General features: G+C 40.5%; 1 protein-coding gene across 2 annotated transcripts in view; it reads left to right on the top strand.

Moving 5' to 3' along the window:
• Nucleotides 1-831: 831 nt before the first annotated feature.
• Nucleotides 832-23,368, top strand: part of NKAIN3 (sodium/potassium transporting ATPase interacting 3) — a 336,223-nt gene continuing 313,686 nt past the window's right edge. For both annotated transcript variants that reach the window (XM_066205155.1, XM_066205146.1), the window contains exon 1: nucleotides 832-906. In XM_066205155.1, the coding sequence (XP_066061252.1) occupies nucleotides 853-906 (54 nt within the window). In that variant the 5' untranslated portion in view covers nucleotides 832-852. The remainder of the gene's footprint in view (nucleotides 907-23,368) is intronic.

Below are 23,368 nucleotides of genomic sequence, written 5' to 3'. Positions count from 1 at the left end.
GGCGGGACGGGAACGGGCTCACCGGGTACCGCCCGGCACCCGCTGGGAAAGGGCACTCAGCCGCAGCCAGCGGGACTCCCTGAGGATCGGGCTCCTGGCTGCTTCCCCTGCCCCCGGAGCCCGCTCCGACCCCGGCACAGCGCGGCCGGCGAACAATGGCCCGCGACCGCCGCCGGGCTGTCCCGGCCGCCACACGGGCGGGCTGCTCCGGGCCCGCCCCGCCGCTCCCCGGCCGCCGCTCCCCGCCCCTCCCCGCCTCGGCCGCCCGAGTGCCTTGAACTTTCCCCGGGCGCTCGCAACAAGCAGCCCACGCCGGGCTGCCGCTGTCCGCACAGCCCCCCGCCCCTCCCGCCAAGTTGCCCTCAAGCACAGCCTGCCCTCGGAGCCTCCAAAATCCCTGCAAACCGCCCGCCCGGGGATCCCCGGCACGGCGCCTGAGAAAAGCCCACCGCCGCCGCCCCCGCTCCTCTCCCGTTCACACCTCGCAGAGCTCCCGCCCTCCCTCGCACGCCCACCCGCGCCCCCCGCCTCCCCACCCTCGTTCCCTCTGCCCACCCCGCCCCGGTCCGCGAACGCCCACCCCCGGCCCCTGCCCCTTCCCCAGAGCCAGACCCGGGCAGAGCGCTCCGCTGCCGCCGGCTCCCAGCGCTGGGGCCGCGCCGACCTCCGCGCGCTACTTCCCGCCGCCGAGGAGAAGCCTCTCCACAAAGGAGCGAGGCAGCAGGAGGCGGGGGATACACGCACGCCCGGCCGCTCCGTCCGGATGCGGTGAGACCCCCGCCTCACCGCCGGGGCCGCATCAGTGCGGGAGGGAAGAAGCGGAGCAGCGGCGGCGGCTCTCCGGCTGCCACCATGGGCTGCTGCACGGGTCGCTGCACGCTGATCTTCCTCTGCTCGCTGCAGCTGGTGAGTGCCGGGGCACGCTTCGGCTTCGCGGGGGCTGGGCAGGGTCGGGCGCTCTCTCCCCCGCCCCGGGCACGGCCGCCGGGGCCGCGGAGCGGCGCTGACCCGGCCGCGGAGCTGTCCGCGCCCGGCGCCCCGACGGCGCGCCCGCCCCGCGCCCCCGCGCCCCGACGCGTAAGTTTGGCGGAGCGGCGCGTCCAGAGCGGCTCCGTGGCTGGGGGACGGAGAGTGTGGGCGACCCGGGGCGGGTGCCGCGGCGCCCCAGCCCGGTCGGCTGTCGGCGCTCCCTGCCTGAGGGAGAGCGGCTCCCCCGCCCTGGTGTCACTCCCCGGTGGTCCCGGGCAGGGGCTTCCCCCGTCTGCTCAAAGTAGAGGCCGAGGGGAAGAACGAGGCTGGCGGTGCCCCCGGTCAATGCCCGCGGGGCGGCGGCGGGGCCGGACACTGCTGGGCGCTGCCGGCGCAGTGAGAAGATGCGGGGACCGGCATCGCCGCCTCTTTCTTTTTCTATTTTTCTTAACGTGTGTAAAAGCGGCGTGTGCCGGCCCAGTCCCGTGACTTTTCTTGGTGTTCCTTTGCTCTGCTTAAGTATTCCTCAGCGTGCACTTATAACAACAGAACGGTGCCGCTTCTTCTCTTTGTTTAGTGGAGTTGGCATATTTATTTTAGAGAAAACAGTTGTTGAGATAAATCACCGCCAAACAACAATAATCCTTCATCCGGCTCATTAGCAGGATGATAAAATAATACTCTCCCCTTAACAGTATTCCCTGGTCCCAAGAGTGTTTTAAAAGATTTTTCTCTTTTCTAGTGACTCAGTGTCATCATTTTGCCACATGATCTCTCTTAAAATGAGTGGTGTTCCTCGTGTGTGTGCCTGTAAAGGAGAAAAGTGGGATGCGTTTAGTGTATGTGGGGGGATTGGTTGTTTGTATTCGTAATCCTTTGCGATCTTTCTAGTTTTCTCTCACAACACTTTGAAATCGCCTCTGTTTCAGAGGTAATACTCCAGAAGTAATTGTACATATTGCGTTTATTTGAAAATCCCCTTTTATTTTCAAGGCTTTGTGCCAGGTTCTTAGCCTGTGTAAACTGGTGTGTCTCCATTGTTTCCAGTGTGAGCCTGGACCTTATTCACATGTGAATAGAGTGATGGGCTTAGTGTAGTATAAGTAACTCAACGGCACAACCTTGCCAAAAACCAGAGGAGGCATATAATTTGTACTCTTAGTGTAAGGAAAGTGTTCTGTATACGTTGCTGTTATTTTTTATTTCTTGTTTTGTATCAGTTTTGTGCTAACGACTGCAGCAGAATTGCTCCTGATTTACATCATGTATGTGGGAGGGGAAACAAACCCTATTTCTTCAAATATATCTTTTTGCCAGTTACGAGGATTATAATAACTGTATTTACTATTCTGTGGAATTACTGGGAGGCTATAAAATTGAAGTAAAGTGTGAATGGCCACCATAATCTGCAGAGAAATGCATAAAAAGTCTTTCAGGAAAAGAGTCATGTTTTATAAAAGACCTATCAGATGATATATAACAACTTTCAAAAAATTACTTCAATGCACAGTTTTTTTCTGCTGTTCTTACCTGTTTTATAGTGATGTTCCACTGTCATACCTACATCTTTCAGGTACTGATAAATGGCAGTATGGCAACATGCTGTCATTTTAATTTATTTTCATTTAAAAAATAGAAGTCTTTCTTCATATTCAAGAAGTAATCTAGTAGATATTATGTCCTGGTTCCAATCAAGATGGGATTAAGGTTTTTGCAGTAGCCTGGAGGGGGCATAGCTAGGAACCTGGGGGTTGTTCTGTGCTCCCTCACATCATTGCCGGGGATAGAGGAAAAAGGAGAATGGACTCCTTCTGTGTGGGGTAGTGTGGCAGCAGTCCCAAGCTGGAGAGAGCGGTGGGGTGGCCCTGGATCCAAGCCAAGGGGGCAGCATGGCTACACGGCTGCGGTCTGGTGGGACCGGAACGAGCATTTTGCATGTCAATCACTCTCTCTTTAGCACGCTTTTGGTTCCTTTTCTTATCTCATTGCTGTTTCCAGTAAATTGTTCTTCTCTTAACCCACGGTCTTTGCCTTTTGTGCCTCTAATTTTCCTCTCCAGGCACCTGTAGGGGGAAAGGAGAGGGAGGAGCGAGTGGCAGCATGATCTGGAGAGTCTCAGTCAGAGAACTAAATTAGGGAGTATCATTCCTAAGCCACGACACATGAACTTAAAGCTCAGGTGCTTTCCATGATCTCAGTGGCGGTAGTGTTCAGTTTATATACCTAGAAGTTAACACCACAGAGAATTTAAATCTTTTTCTAATATCTTAGAGGTCGTGAATATAAAACATATGCAGCAAAACTGCATCCCTGGACATTACTGTCATTAAGTGAGATTTATTTGACTTTGCTTCTACTTATGGAGGGGTGTAAGAGATATTAGTGATTGTAGACAATATTTAGATTAAATCTTGCAGAATCCAAGCGCTTGTAGTGCTAACTTGTAGAATTTCAGAAGTATTGATGATTTTTATGACTTGAAAAAAAACTTTAAAAAGGAAACAGATGGGCACATATTTTTAAAAAAGAAGTTGTTAACTTCTTTTAAAGTTACAAAAACAGTCGTGTTCTGATCATGTAGAGAAGGGCCTGGGAACAGCTCAGGCTTAGCCTTGGGATTAACCTTTTGATATTACCTGAGAAAGAAGTTTCTAATTAAATACAGTTGGCAACACCTTTTATAGCAGGCATGTACTGTGTAGATTCTCTTCTGTATAAGGTGGAAAGTAAAAATCCAAATCCCTGGAGACATGTTCATAAACAAGATTTATTTCTTGTTCTAAAGAAGAGTGCACTGTTCAGTGTTGTCAAAGCACAGTTTCTTGATTCTTTAAAACTTTTGTCTTCTCTAACTTTTGCCTTCTTTATCCCAGCAATGTATAAAAAAACAGCCTAGGCAAATTGAAGAGGAAAACAGTAATTGCATTGAATAAAATGCCCTCTCTCTAATGTTAACCCAATAAGTGTATTAACTGCAAGATTTGCTTGTAATTTTCAGTCCTGTTTGTCAGGGGATTTTGACATAAAATGCCAGTAATAGCGATTTTCAGTTACGCTTTAATCCAAGAAAGTGGAGGTTTTTGGCTGACACCTTTTACTTTTTTGTAATGAATGCATTTAAGGGTTTCATTTAGTAATCCTAAGGACAGTCTCTATTTAGTCTTCTATCATTTAATAATAATTTCATTTGTAAATGGGAATCCATATCATTATGTGTAGTACAGAATTCTGGAAGAAAATCATTGAGATGGAAGTGTAGGTAGTGCAAGTTCAGAAAAAGCTGTTAGTCTCTTTCAGAGTTTCATTGAACCCCTTCATGTGTATTTTGCTTCTGAAAACCAAGGAAATTTTGTGTAAGGAGAACTGTGTCTTGCCCCACCACTCCTCCTTGGTCTTTCCTTGTTTTGCTCTTCCTGACTGAAGCATTGTCATATGCCATTGCCAAAGATGTCTGAGCAAAGAACAATGAACTGTATATGTATCTTTTTGTGCATAAATATGTCATTGAGATTATTAGGAGCTATGCACACATTGGAAAAAAATATATCATAAGGATATATGAATCCTTTGGATTACAGCTGTAATTCTTACTGATGCCACTAGAAGTCTTGGCCTTGTCTGTACTAAAAAATTAACCCAGCTGGCAGAGATTGTGCCTGTGCTATTGCAGACATGGTGCCATAAAACACTGAAAGATGAAAATGTTTGGAAGATAAAACAAATTAAAAAAATACTAAATTCTGGAAGGGGTAAATTGGCAATAAATTGCAGCAAGATTTAGCTGTGTGAATCCAATTGGTGTTAATAAATGTCACACAGTGAAAACCTTCATGCTGCTTTGAAAATGTGTTTCTGATAAACTACCTTAGCAGGATAATGTTGTTTCAACCCTTACAATAAGTGGAAGTTTTTGGGACCTAGAAGTAGGCAGACAAACACAAAGAACTGTGTGTTCTTTGTTACCATTACAGAGATGGTAAATGAGATTTTCAAAGTAGTGAAGGGATGGTTGATGGAAAGTGTGTGACTTAAGTCCCGTCATGGCTTTGACAACCTCATTTCATGTGCTTGTCCTTGGGCTCCTCTGCACTGTGTTCATTCTGTAGATCCTGATTTAGGAGTGTATGGTTTATCCAGTTATAGCTAGTGTAAAATAGGCTGTTCCCTATTTAACCTGTTACTTTCCAAATAAGTAAAGTGTCAGCAGGCCACACTGAAAAATTATTTCAGTGGAAACACAGCTTCTATGTACTAATGTTTCGACTCCTTTTTGTTTGGGAAGTGCAATTGGTCATTTCAACAGCCTAATCTCTTTCAATATTCAGAAGTTTTAAATTTATGAATGCCATTAACATTAATTATATTGATGTATGTAAATCCTTACATTTGGAGATGAGACTGTATCCATTAGAATTAACAATAATGTTTCATCATTTCTTACTGGACATCATGGAATTTCAGAAGTTATGTGGGGAAGTGATACATGTATATATCATGCATAGATTTTTCATCTCACTTTTAAATACTTTATAGAGCTGGACTTTCTATGACTTTGACTCCTGATGCTTGGATGTTAGAACTGACAGATACCAGTTATTCACTTAACAGTTCAGGGTTTCAAGGGAATTGGTAAATTTGAGAAAGTAAAATCTTTGAACCAATAAATTGCTGCACTTTTTATGTTGATGAAAGAATCACCAGCCCATTGATCTGGAGATGAGGCATCTGTCCACTGATAAAAGAGGAGGAAGTTGAGGGAGTGCCTCTTGTACTAGCAAGGATGGAGAAAGCTTGGGGTTTTGGCCCTGAACAATGCCCTGGTAGCAGGATGTTGCACTTTCTGTTATTACAGCTGAGGTGGGAATGGTGTTTTCCTCTAATAACTCAAATGACATTCCCAAAATATGTAACCATCGCTGGTGGCTATACCTAAGAGGCTGATATGCTTGTAATGTGGGTGTGTAGTTGCATTTAACCTTCACATTGGAAGTAATACGCTGCATCCAGTAGAACTACTCGAGTTAAATATTCGCAATCCAAAAAATACATGATATTATATACGTTTTAGGATCATCAGCAGCAAGAAAGTGAAAACTAACACTATTTCCACTTTGTGTTTTTGTTTTATTTTTCAAAATTGTTGGGAGTTATCTGTTAGTAAAACACATGTTCTGAGCTCATCAACACTGTAGGATTTAACCTCTCCATGCACCAGAAATTCAGCTTCAGAAGTGAAATCTCCCCCTGTTGAAGCTACATGCAAGACTTCTTCTGTTCATTGTTCCAAAGTTAGAAATTCAAAACTTGAGGAAACATGAACTTTCAGAGCCCTCTGAACTTGCTGAACTGATTCCTCTGAAAGGAATCATGCAGCTCTTGCTTAGTTTTAGGCCACTTTTCTACAATTCCTGCCTGCTCTATGACTGAGGGGCAATTAATTGTCATATAAACAATTAATATATTTATAGTGATGAAGTGAAAGAGTTAAGATATCAGTGATAATAATGACAATTAATACGCTGAATATTGTGAATTATGTAGCTGCTCTTCCTGTCTATAAGACCAGTAAGTTTTGTAAATAGTTATTTTAAGAACATTCAGATATGCTGCATCTATTTCAAGATCTGCTACATTCTACCCGGACCCCATTCTTGGGACTAAGAAACAAATATTGTGGTTTGGAAAGTCATTGGAATTTGGGATAGTATTGTTGGATCTAAATGGAGTTTTGGTAGAACTTTCAGACCTTGAACACTTTGTAGGTTTATTTTTGGAAATGATATGGGTCGATTGCACTTGCAGTTGTTTAGGTGGTGTTTAAATATTGCCAATTTGGTGAGATTTGGATCTGAAATAAGAATTTGTAAGACTAGTTAATCTTAGCTCCTGTTTTCAATCTGTATCTTACTTGGATCTTATAGGTACAAAGAGGCATTTTTAGTTTTAGGACCAATTTGGTAGATCGACACATAAGTAATAAAATCACAATCCTTTAAATTTTTAGGTAAAAGCGTTGCATTTTGGCCCCCCTATGATATGAATTTAGTTGGTTAGATGACCAAAGTGAGAGTCAAACCAGTCACACTAATCATTGGCCCTGGTATTGTACAAGAATTGGAGGTTTTGTACTTCACTTGATTAGAGCTGGAGTAAATTAATGCATTCCGTACTTGCTAAGATGATCGCTTTTTGGATGTGCTTGGTGAAGCTGAGAGGCAAAGGACCCAGGATCAACACAGGGGAAATTGATTGAATACTAGAAAAAAAATTATAGTGGGATTACTGGATCATGTTTTTGAAAGAAATTTTTGGAAACTCCATTCTTGAATAAATTCAAATTGAGCTAAGCATAGCTCTCAAAACCTGATCTAATGGAAGTTTATCTGATGTCAAATTTGGCCCTGCTATGAATAAAGGTTTTACCAGATGACCTCCAAAGACATCTTGCAACTTAGGTTATCCTGTGATTATATAATTTTATCAGAGCATAAGGAATAAAGGTCTTCAATTCTTTGTTAGGACCATATTTAAAATACACAGTAATTTGAGTTATTTTGAAATAGTTTCATAATTTATTGTGTTTATAATGCAGTGGAAATAGGCTTGATATGGCAATAACAATTCCAGTATTCTGTTGTATCTCTTGGTGTCAAGCCTTGATGTTTAAGTGAGAAATACCTGTGATTGCCTTGAGATTTCCTATGTCATAAGTAACAATGCCGTGATGCAATGTAGTATATCAGATCTTTTGAACTCATTAATATTGAAGCAAAATATATTTCATTCAGTCAGTCTTGTAATTAATTGCTAAGCAGTCATTTTGGGGCAAAAAGCCTGTTATTTCTGTCTATACAGGGAAATGAACTGCACATTTTTGGTTATAGATGACTAATATAAAGGACCAGTAATAAGTGACTATGTGGTTCAGGAAACTGAGAACATGATACAGAGGTTTTCACCTCTAGGTCACATTTTGTAATCCACTGCAGGTTAGATGAGGGTAAATGTCGTTATGAAAAGTTTATATTAAATGATACTAGTCTTGCTATAGCCTCAGTATAAAAATGTCATCTTAATATAGAGATTGGTCATAATTTCCATCTTTTATGTTAAAGAAGAAGGGTGAAGGTTGGTGGGCAGGGTGAAGACCAAAATGATGGTTTTGCCAAAGTTTCCTTCAGGTTTCCTTCAGCTTATGAGCGGTGCTGGCATGCTAGTGCAATGGTTTGCACCACTGCCTTAGCTCATACTGGACAGGATATCCTTGTAAGCTTTGTAACTGACATTAAATTAAAATGAAAAATAATGTTAATTTTATTGTTTTTATGTAAATTTAATCTTTTTCATTGGTCAAAAGAACATTTCTTACTGCTTTTTTTTTAGTACAGTTTGTCTTCAAAACAAAATTTGCGCAGTAGCAAATGGAAAGTGTCTCACTTTGAATCTTGAAGCAGCTCAGTTTTGTCCAAGATGAAACAGTTTTCTTCTCATCTTTCATAAGCAGTTAATGCATACCTTCCTAAAGGGCACGCCAGCAGGTTTTGGATCAGACACTCCTACGCTGAGTGAGACTTGCAGTTCCTTGACACAGCTGTGCCAGCAGCACTATGACAGGTTTTACTGTGTCATGGGCTATTTTTTTTTTCTTTTCTTCTATGTGTGACCAGTGAAATCTTTGTAGTCTTGCTATGGATCTGTGCCTTTGATAGGTCTGTAAAGGACAGAGGTAAGCAGCATTATCACTGTACTCTGATCTCGGGAACATACAGAGTGCTTAATACCTTGGTAATGAAATGGTAGTAAAAGATTTTATTTTAGACCTTTTACTTTTTACTATACTTCCTTATCATCTTGTCTTTCTTCAAACGCAGCCCTGTCTTGCATGCAATCTCAACTCAGATGGATTTTTTAATGCTGTGGTGATTTGGGACTTGTTCTTACAAGTTGCTGAATGCCCTGCAGCTCTCATTAAAGTTGCTGAAAGTCATTCTTTTACATATAAGCTCTTTATAATGGTAGGTTCAAGCAAGGGCAGCAGTGAACCCCTTCCACCTGGTGAATGCCAGTAGTACAGTAGAAGAAAAGGAAAAAGGAAAATTTTTGACATAATACAACAGATACTTTTCAGTCAGAAAAATATCTCTTAGAAGTGAATGCTGCAAAGAAATAAAATTAAAAATTTTGTGAAATGCAGAAAGAAGATAATTGTAAACCAATTATTTATGTTGAGAGTTAATCTTGAATAATCAAGGTAATCTTGGTTCTTCTACAAGTCTCTCTCTCTTTTTTTTTTTCAGTTTTGTGAGTACAGAAGTTTTGGCTGGAAATAAGTATAAATACATATAAAGGGTATATGCTTGATAATGAGCCAAATGGAATTCTCTGAGGAGGGTTTTGACACACACCAAGGAAACTACACATAGAGCAAAGTAGAATAATACTTAGGAGATGAAGCATGAGCAGGAAGATCCTGAAATACTTTTATAGTTAAGGAGATTATGTGGGAGCATGGGATGAAAAGTGTAGAAAGGTGTATTTAGACGAGTGTAAAAAAAGTGGGATGTGGAAGCCCTCTTCATCAGAGAGATGAAAGTTTTCTTTGTGTGTGGGAGGAATTCCTGCCTCAGGTTTCACTGAAAATAAGATCTTAAGGAAAAGATTTTTATTTATCTTTTCTGACATACTGCTGCTGCTGCTAAGCCAGTTTCTCACTATTCTCTTGTAAAGTTACTGTGTTAGTGTCAGACCCTTTGAATAAAAAATGCCAGGGAAGCAAAGTCATATGATGATGATGATGATGTTTTCTAGGGAGATTGGAATGACTGGCTTATTTCTCATCCATCTCTACTTTTTGCCTTTAGTTGAGCCTTGAATACTCTGTGTTGTCCTGGGAATGCTGCAACTTCACTGCCCTGTTGGTAATTCCTGGATTCTCCTGTGAGCAAAATGCTACTGGAGCTCAGGAGTGTGCAGGTGAAGCTAAGCACAAGCCACAGTGGAAATAAATAGACATGTAAATCCGTATAAGCCTAGAAAACCAAACCAAACCAAATCAAATGCCCAAAAAAACCTCCCAGTTAAGTGCAGCTTCTTAAATGGACTGGAAAGAGTTCACGTCTAAATCCTTTTTGGAAACAGAGTTCTGTTAAAATGGAGCACATAGAAAAACATTCTTCTGGAAGTTTAGTCTCCACAGTCAACAAATAAAAAACCAAAGAATTCTAAAGCTGGAAATGGTAGTGCATTATAGTACAGGAATAACAGCACAACAATATATAATTTGCCTCTGCCCATGAGCCGTGTATTTTTCCTGCTAAAAGTTTGCTGTATCTTTCTGTTGCAGAGTAAGCAGGGTGTTTAATTTCTCTAACATGTATTTGTTTCATGAATTAAGGAGACATCAGCAGGGTAAGTATGTTTATATTTTAACTGGAACAGAAGCCTTGCTGCTCCTACTGATTGAATAATTTGCATCATAGAAACTAGAAAAGCCTCTGTGTCCTCTAATGCCTATGAGCTATGCAGAATACTGAAGATAGATGGTCTTCCCATGGAGATCCCCTGAGCTACTGAAGATTCTTTAATCAGACTATAGTCAGGGAGCTGTACATTTGTAAAATACCTGAATACCTGTTTTGGTGTACCCACCAACATGGGCATTGAGGAAGCCTAAAAAATGCCCAGTTTTGGGAGACATTTTTCTCAATCACCTCTGTTTCCAGTTCTTATGTCGGTTAGTCACAGATTTGTGCTCAGCCTCATTCTTCTTCTGATAAACCATTTCTGTTCACATCAACAGGAAATCTTGGCTCCAATGCCTAGCTGTGAAATGATACACTATTTCCATTTTCACATTCATCTCTCTTTTTTTTTTTTTTTTTCCTGGAGCCGAATGATTTGCTCCCAGCTCTCCTCCCAGTTATTTCGGAACAACATCCAAATTCTGATTTTCATCTGTTTGTCACAGTAAGATTCAGACTTACTTGGTTTGGGTTCCCCAAACCAGTCAAGACTGTTAAAATTCACTTGTGACTGCAAATGGGCCTGGTATGTTGTTCTTATCTGAGTGTTTTGCAACTATACAATGTAAGTTTTCTTTAGTTGTGTAGTTGCCACAGTTACTTGTGGTTATTCGCATGATGTTGGTTGCTCAACATTATGAAAGGGTCTTTCAGAAAAGAAGGGAATGTGAACTGGTGATAACAGATAGATGAACTAGTAGAGTCAGTAACTGTAATGCAGTTATTACAGCACTTGGAATGGGGGTGTTAGGAGGGACTAAAAAAAAAAGCTTCCAAACCTGGATTTACAGTGAAAAAATTGCCATATGAATGGCAGTAGCCTATATCCAAACTTCATTCAAATGTCAGAAAAGAGTTTTAAGTACACTGAAATATATTAGATGCCATGAATGGCTTCAAGTTGTATATTACTAATGTATAATTTAGTCATAGTGGTTGAAAGCCACTATAAAAGTCACCATGAAAGCCAAAGCTGACTGAGTTGTGCCAGAAGTAACCACAAGGTGCCAACGTTTATTTAAATTGGATTAAATTATGAAGCTCTTCATTTTTCTCATTTCTCTAACATGTTCTCTTCATGAGTTAGACATCATGAAGATAAGTGTTTTTACATTTTAATTGTAACCAGTTAATTTGTTAATCAGTACAACTGTAAACAATTGAATGCACTGATGACTCTTCCAAAGTGTAGCCTGTGCAGCTGAGATGTGGTGTGCTGCCTTGCACAGCGGTAATGCAGGGTGTGAAACAGCCTCATCAGGGTGATACTGACGCCCATCATACAGGTACATGAACCTTATTGCTTGTTCTGTTGTGGGACAGGTACTAAATCTGTATTCACCCTCGTCTGCTGAAATTTTCTATATACCCCTCTTTTTAAAAGAAGTGTAATGCGTGATGTTTGGAGAGCAATACAGCCTATATAACCTCTTCTGGTCACATTTAACAAACCTGAATCATCTAGGGGTGGGAAAGAAGGTGACATCAAATAATTTCATTGCAATTTTTGTATCCTTGATGGGTTCCAGGTGTCAGTGTTTAGGTCAGTATGTGATACTTACTTGCACCGAAAGCCGAGGAACTCTTTGTGCAGTGCCTTGTGGCCAAAAGAGTGTCCAGGTTAACCCAAGATCTCACTGAACTGAGATTCTGGTGTATTTGTTGCAGCTGTATTAATTTAATTATTTATTTTTTAGCTTTATTATGTTTTTGGTTCTCTTGGGCTATCTGGCCCATGAAATTCTTGGCCACGTGAATTTCTTAGTTTTCGATGAGATTTCTAGTCTGGTCCACAGGCCACTCATGGTGGAGGGCTCCAGTACTGCTAGGGTTTCACTGTGTGTATTCATCTGTTGAGAAGCTGAAGTAAATAATGCCCCATGTTCAGGGCTGGATTTGCCCTTTTAGAGATCATTTGAAGCGCACTGCAGCTGAGGTTTGTTCTGCAATAGGATGTGTGTCTGAGATACAACCAGCCTCAAGCCCTTACAAACCAAAACAGGTTATGGAGTCAGAAAAAGAAGCGTGCAAATGCTTTTCTTTATGCTCTGCAGAAAGTCTCTGGAATTGTAGTTCAGGTTGGTTTTATGCTTGGGTATTCTTCATGTTTCTGCACGCAGTTGGGATTATTCCTTTTTTTAATATTTGCCACATGTGACTGAGCATATTAACACTTCAATACACTAGTTCACTGTATTTGGGTGGGCTCATAATTTGGAGAACACGTTTCTAATTTATTTGTACACTGTTTCCAAAGTGTTTTAGAGGTTCTAAAATATATTGCAAAGATAAAAATCTCTTTCTTTTTCAGGAGGAACATAGTAAGCATGGATTATCTTCTGCAGAGGTTACTTTTAGGAGGTGACAGATTTGAGTTGATCCCTGCACAGTTAGCTCTCCTGCAGAATGAGACTTGCAAATACCTTCATCTGCACTGAAGGGATGCTTGTTTGGGGATTCCCCCTTGTGTTGTCACTTCTGGCCATAGGCACTTGGGGAGGACAAGAGTCTGTCTCTTAAGAACATTCTGGAGAACAGGAATATAAACAAGTATCCCCAAAATACTGGAACTGGCCATCTGTGTACAGGGAAGGGGCAGTTTTAAGTCAGGGAGGAGTTGTTTTTCTGCTGATAAAAGCACTGTTCAATTTGTACTAAAAGGATGTGAGTTCATGGTTTTCTTATTCAGATTCTTTGTCAGCTCATTTGCTCAATCCAGTTTTTGGTGACTGGAATTGGCTAAAAAATTACAGGATATTAACTGCAATAGGAAGAAGAAATCCAAATCTGTTGGGTGGCAAACCTTAATTGTTGCATTTTCTCTGAATGACAAGTGCACATTGAATCCCAACTATCTAGGCAGAAGAGTAATTTCCAAGGCAGCCTGTTCACATTCAATTCTCTTCCTCTAAACGTGAACCAATAAATTATGCTGGTGTTTGAGGCAATCTCTGGGGCTTTAAATATCATAAACTATCAGAGGCACACCAGTCTGACTGTGCTAAATGCTGAACACCTCCTCTATCTGAGTGAGTAATCTCATCTCCCACAGAGAACAGCAGGAGCTACAGGTACTGGCAACCTCACTCTGGCATCACTGCTCAGAGGGATGGAGCTGTAACTGAGGCAGCTGTGCTACTGACTGGGCTTGGTAAGTGCAAGAACTATTAGAGGGTGCCATTAGATGAAGTCACGGAACCATTAGGAGGCCTGCAGAAATGAGTACCCTCTTCTAATCTAAAAAGTGCTGTGGTTGAGAATATACCCACTGGACATCCTCAAGGGAAGATGTTTCACACATAGTGACTCTATCAGGGTTACCAGCCAGCATTTCACCAGCATGAGGCTTAGCCTTGTAACATTTCATGGATCCCTATATTGTGCTGAGTACTGCTGGTCATCTATTATTAATATGCTCACATTTTTTGCTAGGCTAAAAGTGTATTCTTTTCTTATTAAATCTTCCATTGCTTTAAGATGCTTTTAAGGTCTGTTCTGCTCTCGTTCTATTAGTTGTGAACAAAAGCTTTTCAAATGTCAGAAGTTAAAATATGCTGGTATCTGAATAAGCAAGAAAATATATCTGATTCAGAAGCCATTTTCTCATATAACCATGACTTTAAGCCTCACACTGTTTTTGTAAAATACTTCCCTTTTTGCTATGTGAGTGCATATTCATACACAATTCCAGTTTTGCATTAGAGATATTGGCTGCATGACAATGTGAGACTTTCTCCTATGGTGGTTATTTGGCATGCATAAAGAATTCAGAGAACTCTGAAGTTAGAGAAGTAGTAAGTATTGTGTTTGCTTACACAAGTTGATGGAGGCAGTGACATGTTTATTCTGCTTGGAGGTGGCCGGAGGGAAGCCAGTGTGCACCTAGGAGCTGTGAAGTTAGTTAGCAGAGAGAGTTAGAGAGCTGTCATGGCAGAGAAGTACACCAACAGAATCTCAGTGCTCCATTAATAACCTGCTACTATCGCCAGGGTCATCTGGAATGGTTTTGCTTTTGTTTCCCCATGACTGTGACTCAGCACAGGAGCAGATTCTTAGAACTGTGTTGGAAATGGCATCATGCATTCTAGAGTTCCCCTACAAATCTCTTGCTACTTTGATTTCTGGAGTTCTGTTTCCTAAAACTGTGCACGGGACCTAGAATAAACTTTCCCCTAAAAATGTAGCTGATGTTTGCGTAATTTTAAGTGTGCCATTTTAATTCTATTAATTTGGAGATTAATTTTTACTTTCCCAGTAATAATCCTAATAGAGACGTTGAATCTTCCAATAACCCCTCCTGATTAGTTAATCTATTTATTTTTGTCCTTCTTGGAAGTTATTTTAATCTTTAGGGAGCTCTGAACTATCTCAGAACTATGCTCAGAAGTGAGTTTGTAGCCTTTTACTGCCATTTGCTGGTAGTAGACCTTGCTTGAGGCCATAGAGAAGTTGGGACAAAGCCAGGGAAAAAACCCAGGCTCATGTCTTAAGCACAAGAGAACCATTCATCTCTTATAAGCCTTTCTTGTCTGATGCTTTCAAATTCTCAGAAAAGATGTTCTGGAAATAGAAGTGTTCATGCTTTTTCATAGCAGAAATACAGATTTTTCCTTGGAAATTTTGCTCATGTCATGCTGGTGTTTTTACAAGCAGCAAGGTGTGTGGTGATGGTACAAATGAGGTCAGTATCCCTTGCTTTTTCTTTAATTAGATCATTCAAAGCTCACCTTCTGTGGCTCTCTAGCCTCTGTAAATCCATTACATTAGTGGAGGCTTGTTCATTTATACTTGGTGAATATCAGTTTTAAAAGATAACAGCTGAATACTTGATTTTAAGTGTTCTTCACATATTTGAAAAAATTGCTTTGATATTAAATGTCTATCTAAAAATATTTCTTACCTCCATGTTTCAATAAAATGCTTTGTAGAGTTTCAGATTATAATGGTGTCACTGGTAGTTTCTCACACCATTACCCTGTCTTCTTTAGGTGGTTTGTGTCTCGATCCACTCTGTCTTCATTCATCTTTCTCCTAATTTGGAAAGTGTAAAGGTCCTCACAGTTTTTAGCAGAAGGCTAATGTTGCAGGGAAAACTCAGATAGTCTGTAACTTCTGACCTTCCCAGAACGTGTTTTTATATCTCCTTTGCAGTAGCAAAGGATGATGATAAGGAAGTTGAAAACATGGCTAGCATACACACAAGTATGTTCAGGAAATAATATTGCCTTCTTTAATACTGAAGGAAAAAAAACCCCAGCAACAAAATGATGGGGTCCTAAAACTATTGGGAATCAGTGAAGTATGTTCACACTGATTTCAGGTTGTGTATTTCGCCATGCACAGTTTTCTTCAGGTTTTTTCCCTTTTCTTTTTTCCCCCAGATGATTAGCTGTGCTTTATTAGAGTTGCTGCAAGAGGCAAAATTTAGGCTTCCCCTGCTGTGGTTTATTGAAAATCTTAATCATAACATTGCATTAACAGAATTCTTCACATTTAGCAGTTTCACTTGACAGGGTAGAAACTTTATTGTGGCTGGAATTGTTGTCTAAAGACCTTTCCAGAGGTGTGAGGAGAGACACATTACTAATGCTGTTGTTCATCTTTCTGAAGAAAGGAAGAATTGCGAGCAAAACCTGTAACTCAGGGCTGGAACCAATACATGCCCCAGCATCATGCTAAAATAATGGTAGATGGTAAGAAAATATAATAAATGGTCACCTTTCTGATAATGTAAGTCAAGATTCTTGAAATACATGTAATTTGAGTTCTTCTCTCGAGGAGTGATAAGAACTGGGGCAGTGGGAACGTCACAAAATCACAGAATTGTTTGGGTTGGAAGGAACCTCTGGAGAACATCTCGTCCAACCACCTGCCAAGGCAGGATCACCTAGGACAGGTTACACAGGAACACATTCCGGTGGGTTTTCAATCCCTCCAGAGGGGGAGACTGACTCTGTGACCTCCCTGGGCAGCCTGTATCAACAAGAAAGGCAAACACTTGTTTTAAAGATGTTTTCAGATACAAGTGCACTTTTTCATTTATGCAGCTGAAGAAAGCCTTGGCTTAGTTGTATTCCCTTTGAAGAAAAAGAGAAATATTCTCACTGAATTCTCTGGCTAAAGGGTTATGATTCCGGTTTTAATTGTGCATATTTTTCCCCATTCTCTCTCACTGAGGAATTACTTTTACATGCAAAGTGTATGGGTTAAACACTGCTCCATCTTTACTTTTCTATGAAAACAATAAATTTCCCGGGGATTAGGGGTCCTTTTACAGGGGTGTTTGATTAAGAATGTATTGTTTGTACAGTTGATTCTGTCTGGAGGCAGATGATCTCGTGTAGCTGCTTTTGACCCTGATTTCAGAAATGGCTGAAAGGAACAATGCGCAGGCTGAATTAAAACCCACAAAAGACTTGCAACAGAAGTCAGAACTAAAGATCATGTAACAAAAACTTTGTAGTGATACATATTGCTCAGGCTTTTTCTAATTTATGGGCTGCAGTCTTAGCACTATTGGCATGGCTTCATTACAGGAGCCTTTTGGTTTAGTTGTGGCATATATCAACAGGATTTTCTTTCCTTCTGTAGGCTGTTATGACACCTCTTTAAATGTATAGACTAGGATAAGACAGCTCTCATCTATCCACTAATGCAGCCATGTCCCTATCAGGGGCTTTGCCACCCTAGAGCAGATAGCTGTGGTGTTAAAGTTTTCTTGTGAGCTAACAGACGTACAGGGCAGCTATGGCACAATTTTATGATATAAACTGAATAGTACCTGCTTATGCAAAAGTGAGAAACATATTCAACTGCTAGCAATTCTAGCAAATGAATGGGAAAGCTGCCTGTGCTACTGTTGCATGCAGAGTTTTGAGGCAGCTCTTTTTCCTTTAAAAATAGTGAGTTAACTGGTATGTTTTGAAGAATCAGAATCTCATGAATGGCCAGCAGAAAATTGTGTGCAACATTTGAGCACTGATTATGAGAAAGACCTTTTGTTAATTATGAATTAGGCCAGTATGTTTGTTTTATGCATGTATTTTGTTGCTTTAAAAGGCAGTTGTCAAGGGTTCTAATAATGACAGAAAATAAACATTTGAAAGGTTGGGAAGGAGGGCAATTGCAGGAGAAAAGAATACTTGTCTGCTTTTGCATGTGAGGACCTTTTTTCTGTTGCTGTATCATTCCAGCCTTACTCTTTTTAAGTATCAGCTGACCTCTGATAAGCATATTGATCCCCAGCATACTCCTTGTTGCTCAGATTCTTAATAAAACAAGTAAGTCTGCTAGGGTCATCTTCTCTGCTTCTTTGTCTTTGATCTGGAGAGCTTGCAGTTTCTCACTAACTTGATGAAAGGCCCGTATCCCCTGAATATCTGCTGGTAACTTGGAAATGCATTTTCTCAGTCTTGGATTTTAAGATAGTTTTCTTCCATATACATGTTCTTCTGTAGCTATTTACTGGATGTACAAGGGTTACGATGCCTTAGACTGCCTAAAGCCATTTACTGAGTGGATATTTTTCATTTTGAATCATATTTAAACAGATTTCATATTGAATCATTATAGTCGACATGAGTCTGTGAAAAGCAGGTGCTGCTGACCGACCTGATCATCTATGACAAGGTGACCCACCTACTAGATGGAGGAAAGGCTGTGGGTGTTTTTTACCTGAAGTTTATTAAAGCTTTTGACACCGTTTCCCACAGCATTCTCCTAGATAGATTGACTGCTTGTGTCTTGGACACATGCACTTTTTGCTGGGTGAAAGACTGTCTGGATGGCCAGGTCTGGGGGGTGGTGGTGAATGGAGTTAAATCTAGCTGGCAGTGGGTCACAAGTGGTGTCCCCCCGGGCTCAGTTTTGGTGCCTGACTTGTTTGATATCTTTATTGACTGTGTGAGGCAATCGAGGACACCCTCAGTCAGTTTGCAGATGACACCAAGTTTGGCAGGAGTGTTGTTCTGCCAGAGGGCAAGAAGGCTCTGCAGAGGGGTCTGGACAGGCTGGATTGATGGGCTGTGGCCAGTTTTAAGAGATTTGACAGGGCAGCAAGGCCCAGTCATGCCCTTGGGTCACAACAACCCCATCCAACACTACAGACTGGGGGCAGAGTGACTGGAAAACTGCTCAGAAGAGAAACTAGTCAACAACCAGTTGAGTATGAGCCAGCCTGTGCCCAGGTGGCAAAGAAGGCCCACGGCATCCTGGCTTGCATCAGAAATAGTGTGTCCAAGCAGGACCAGGGCATTGATTTTCCCTCTGTACTCATCACTGCTGAGGCCATATCACAAATCCCATGTTCAATTTTGGACCCCTCACTACAAGAAAGACATTGGGGTGCTGGAGCGTGTCCAGAGAAGGGCAGCAGAGCTGGGAAGAGTCTGGAGCACAAGTCCTGTGAGGAGCAGCTGAGGGAGCTGAGGCTGTCTAGCCTGAAGAAGTGGAGGCTCAGGGGGGACGTTATTGCTTCCTTATGACTAGTTGAAAGAAGGTTTTAGTGAGGTGGGTGTCAGTCTCTTCTCTCAGAAAGTGGTATTTGGAAAAGTGTTTTCCCTGGGTGGGGTTGTCAATCATGGGAACAGGCTGCCCAGGGAAGTGTGGTTGAGTCACCATACATGAAGGTGTTAAAAAGACATATAGATGTGGGACTTAGGGACATGGTTTAATGGTGGCCTTCGCAGTTTTACATGAATGGTTGGACTTGATGATCTTAAAGAACTTTTCCAGCCTAAATGATTTTATGATTCTTGAGTAAGAACTCAAGTTAGAGGAACCATCAAGACTAAAGTAAGCCATTGCTGAAGCCTCAGGGCAGTATCAGTCTATCTTACTTTATAAAAAACATCGAGTTTTGAAATCTGATCTTTCTGTTGCCTAAGTTTTCTTACAACTAGAAAATAGGTCTCAGTGCCTTGTGCAGACATGGATTTACCTGGGAATGGTGGGGTAAGTACCCCCTTCTCTCATAAAGAGTTTTTGGATGCATGACATGGAGATGCTGCTCATTCACAGTGCTGCTAGATCCAGTCCTAGTGCATTTTAATTATCATTTGCTTCAGTGTAAGACAGTTATTCCCAGTTCTTTTCCCTTTTAATGTGTGTATTTGGTATGTATGGCAGGATTTTGGTAGCAGGGACGCCACGAGGCTGGCTTCAGTGAGAAGCTGCCAGAAGCTTCCCCTATGCCTCACAGAGCAAATTCCAGCAGGCTCCAGGATGGATCTGCCAGTGGCAAAGGCTGCATCAGTCAGCAACAGTAGTAATGCCTCTGTAGTAACATATTTAAGAAGGGGAAAAAGTTATTGGGCAGAAGTAATTGCATCCAGGAGTTAGGATTTGTGAGAGAAAAAGTTCTGCTTCTCTTTTTTCTACTGTGATTTGACTTGTAGTAAATGCATTTGACCAAGTCAAGTCTGCTTTGCCCATGACTATTATTGGTGAGTGAACAATGTGGTTAAAGTGGATATTGCTAGTGGAAAAACTATATGTGAAGAAAAAAATGTTTGAGTGACAGTTAAGACTTTGATTTGTCTTCAGCCTTGTGCCTTAGGCTGCTGAATAAATATTTTTGAAACCACACAATTTATAATTAATGTCTTCTCTTGATGGCTTAGTGAATATCTAGTAGTAAATTCTCACAGAACTATGTTCAAAAGTAATTTTCAGGAGAGCAGTCTTCCCCTTGGCTGGAATTTAGCTGGGAATATTGCTGATACTATATAGTCATGAGGGGCAAACATGCTAAGACTTACAGATCTGTTGTAAATTCCTAAAGGAAAATCTTGGCACTTGGCATTTTCATACTTTTTTGCCACTAATGCCTCATCCTAATTTTTGAGAAGTTGAGTCACACTGTTTATTCAGTTTGAAAATCATATATCCAATGATTGGAATTCTGCTGGAGGCTCTAGGATTTTTTTTTTCTGCATATTGGTCATAGCATTTTGATATTGCCTTCTACTTGTTGGTGTTCTTTGAATGCTTAAAGCTTACTGGAGTTTCAAAATATGTTTCTAGTAAGGGTGTATTTTCAATTATCATCATTATTTCTTTGTTTTCAGGGTTTATTCTGTTCTTTACAAACAAGTAAAAAAGACCAGCATCTTGTTAATGACTTCCAGGTCAGCATGTCACCCAGCATCCACTCCCTGTGGGCCTACAAAACAGTTTCAAGGACTGTCACAAGCACCAGGTTAAATATACTTGGAACTATGGGCTGTTTGGGATCAGAGGTTCATAGTGATTTTGTTGCTTTCCTCGCTGTTGAAAAAACAACGATGAAGTGGTCAAAGTAATAAATGACTGCATGTGCTTTTCTTTATCATCCCAGTAATTTAGATCATTCTGTTTATGCAGTGGAGCTCAAAGAGCCCAGTTTCAGGTAACTGACAATTTACTACTTAAATCGTAATCTCTTAGTTTGAACAACATCAGGCACCAAGAGAAGGGAACACTGAGGCACATCCATATCAAATTTATAATGTTTTCTACCTTCTGTTGGTTGGAGTCTATGAACTATATAAGCACATAAAGTATGCAAAATAATGGTAGGTTCTAAATCAGCAAAGGTAAGATGTAAAGATCAAATCTTACAGATTAATTTGTGGAGTGCCACCATTAATGCATTGGCTTAAAAAGAGACTACACTATTTGTTACCTATTCCTAGCTATAAAATAAAATAAAATCTTCGGGAGAAAGCTCAGTATTGACACTGAGTATTAATATAGTAAAAACAACTTCATTGTTCAGCCAGATGTCTTACTGCTAGGAAAGCAGCAGGATTTTTGGGAGCTACTGATAACAGATCTCTCAATATTTGTCTTTTTAATTAATTTTTTTAATGTAAACTAAAACTATTGATGCTGTTGCCATACGGAGTGAAATATTGCATATTCCTTTACTACATAATGGTGTAATTTTTACTTGAAAAGGTCAGAACTAGTAAAGAAACAAAAGGAAAGGTTGGGTTTTTCTGATAGGCAAAACCCCCCTCAGTAGGAAATTTTTCACAGAGAACATTACCTTTATTCGGAAATACTACTGTGGTGCCTCTCTGAGAGTTGACACCTGTTGATGTATTTTCAGTACTCTCTGTGGATGTCTACATTAAGGTGACATACTTTTCTCAGTTAACACATGATATGAATCTCTAGTCTTAATGCATAATGACAGATAGAGTACAGGTGAAGAGTGCTTAGGAGAAGGAAGACAAAGCTGCACAAAAATTCCCAAGAAGCATTAAACAGTACTGTCAAATTCATTTTGTTTGAATTTCACACAGACTACTTTAAACTAAAAAATCAAATTTTCGCATAATGTGAAAATTTTAATTTATCCAAAAGTCTGTCTGTGATACAACCATTATTACAGGGAAACTTGAGCCATCCCTGTATAAATATGAGCACATGTGGAACAGGAAAAGAGAAGTATTTTAGAAGAATGTCACTAAAATAAAATAAATTAGTGTGTATTGTGTATGTGTGTGTGTTTGTGTGCAAACACATTTTTTGGCTACTTACTGCTGCCTACCTCTATGTGTGGTTAACTCTTGGGAAGGAATTAGTCCTTGAGAAGTTTAGTCAATCCAGAAGAGCAGTGGCATGAGGAATTTGAGGGTCTGAACTTGTAGAAAGCCCCACCAGTTTTGTTTTAAAATGATTCTAACAGTTACTAAATTTTCATGGAATAGTTTTATTACTGTTGAATCAATGTTTTTGGATAAAAAGTCTTCCTCTGAAAGAAATGTGAGTTTCAGCTGTCACTGGATTGGTTGCTTTTAATTCTGAGTGGATTCAGAATTTGAAATAGGTATGTTGGGAAAAGATTCCCATAGTGAAGAACAAACTAGTGTTTTCTTTTGTTTTGTTTAGATTAACAGGCACAAAATTCAAGAGATTCATATAGCTGACATTAAATGTATTCAAGAGTGTATCTAAGAGTGAACTCTAGCCTATCAATAATTATGCCTTACCAATTTTATTTGGGCTTTTTTTTAAAGTATAAATTATTTTAACTGAAAGGGATTGATAAGTAAATTTTGGATGTGACATTAAGAGCAAAAAGAGAAACCACTTCATACTTAATGTATCAATCTTATAATAAATTGTCTGGAGACTAGCGACTGCAGGAAAATTACAGTAGGCACCAATATAGCTGGCGACTGCATTTTCAAATTTATAGATGAAAATCAAAAATAAGTAATTGTTGGAATTCTATGTTGTGTGATATATGCTCACATAGTCTTCCTCTTCTTTCTGCAAAGGAATTAATCTATAAGTGTATGAAAGAAGACGCTTTATGTTTGAGCTCATAAACAATTTTTCATACACCTCTTACTTCTTAATGTTTTCTTTAGGACTTCCAAATATTTATTTTTAGGAGGTTTCATAGATTATTTGCTTCTATATGTGGCCCTCATTCTTTCTGTCTCCTATTAAATGTAATGTGAAGGTTAGACTCTTCGGCTACAGCAACAGTAAGGGGATGTATTTGAGTCAGTGTTGGATGGAGTTTCTTTTTGATGTGAATGTGATTTGCTAGGTTTCATACATCCCATAAAATAACTCATGACAGCTACATGCTAAAACAGATAGCTTTTCTTCCTTCCATAAACCTTTGACTTGACTGTTCTCTCCACTGCCTTTCACTAAATAAAAAAATTGTGCTACCTCTTGCCCAATAGATGTTCAGAAAACATGTTTAAATGTGGCAGAAACCCATGAAAATATTTTCAGGGGTCAATTGGCTGCAGGTGCTGTCTGTGCTGAGATGGAATGATTTATCTGAAGTTTTGTGCCTTCTGGGGTTAGGAGCAGTAATTATTTCATCATGGGGGAAATGCCTGTACCTGCTAGTAAGTGAGATCTGTGAT

Source organism: Chamaea fasciata, unplaced genomic scaffold, assembly GCF_029207755.1.
Source record: "Chamaea fasciata isolate MVZ Bird 193981 ecotype frontalis unplaced genomic scaffold, bChaFas1.0.hap1 SCAF_1, whole genome shotgun sequence".
NCBI lineage: Eukaryota > Metazoa > Chordata > Aves > Passeriformes > Sylviidae > Chamaea > Chamaea fasciata.
Note: the sequence above shows the minus strand (reverse complement) of the source record. Positions and strands in the feature narration are given on the sequence as shown.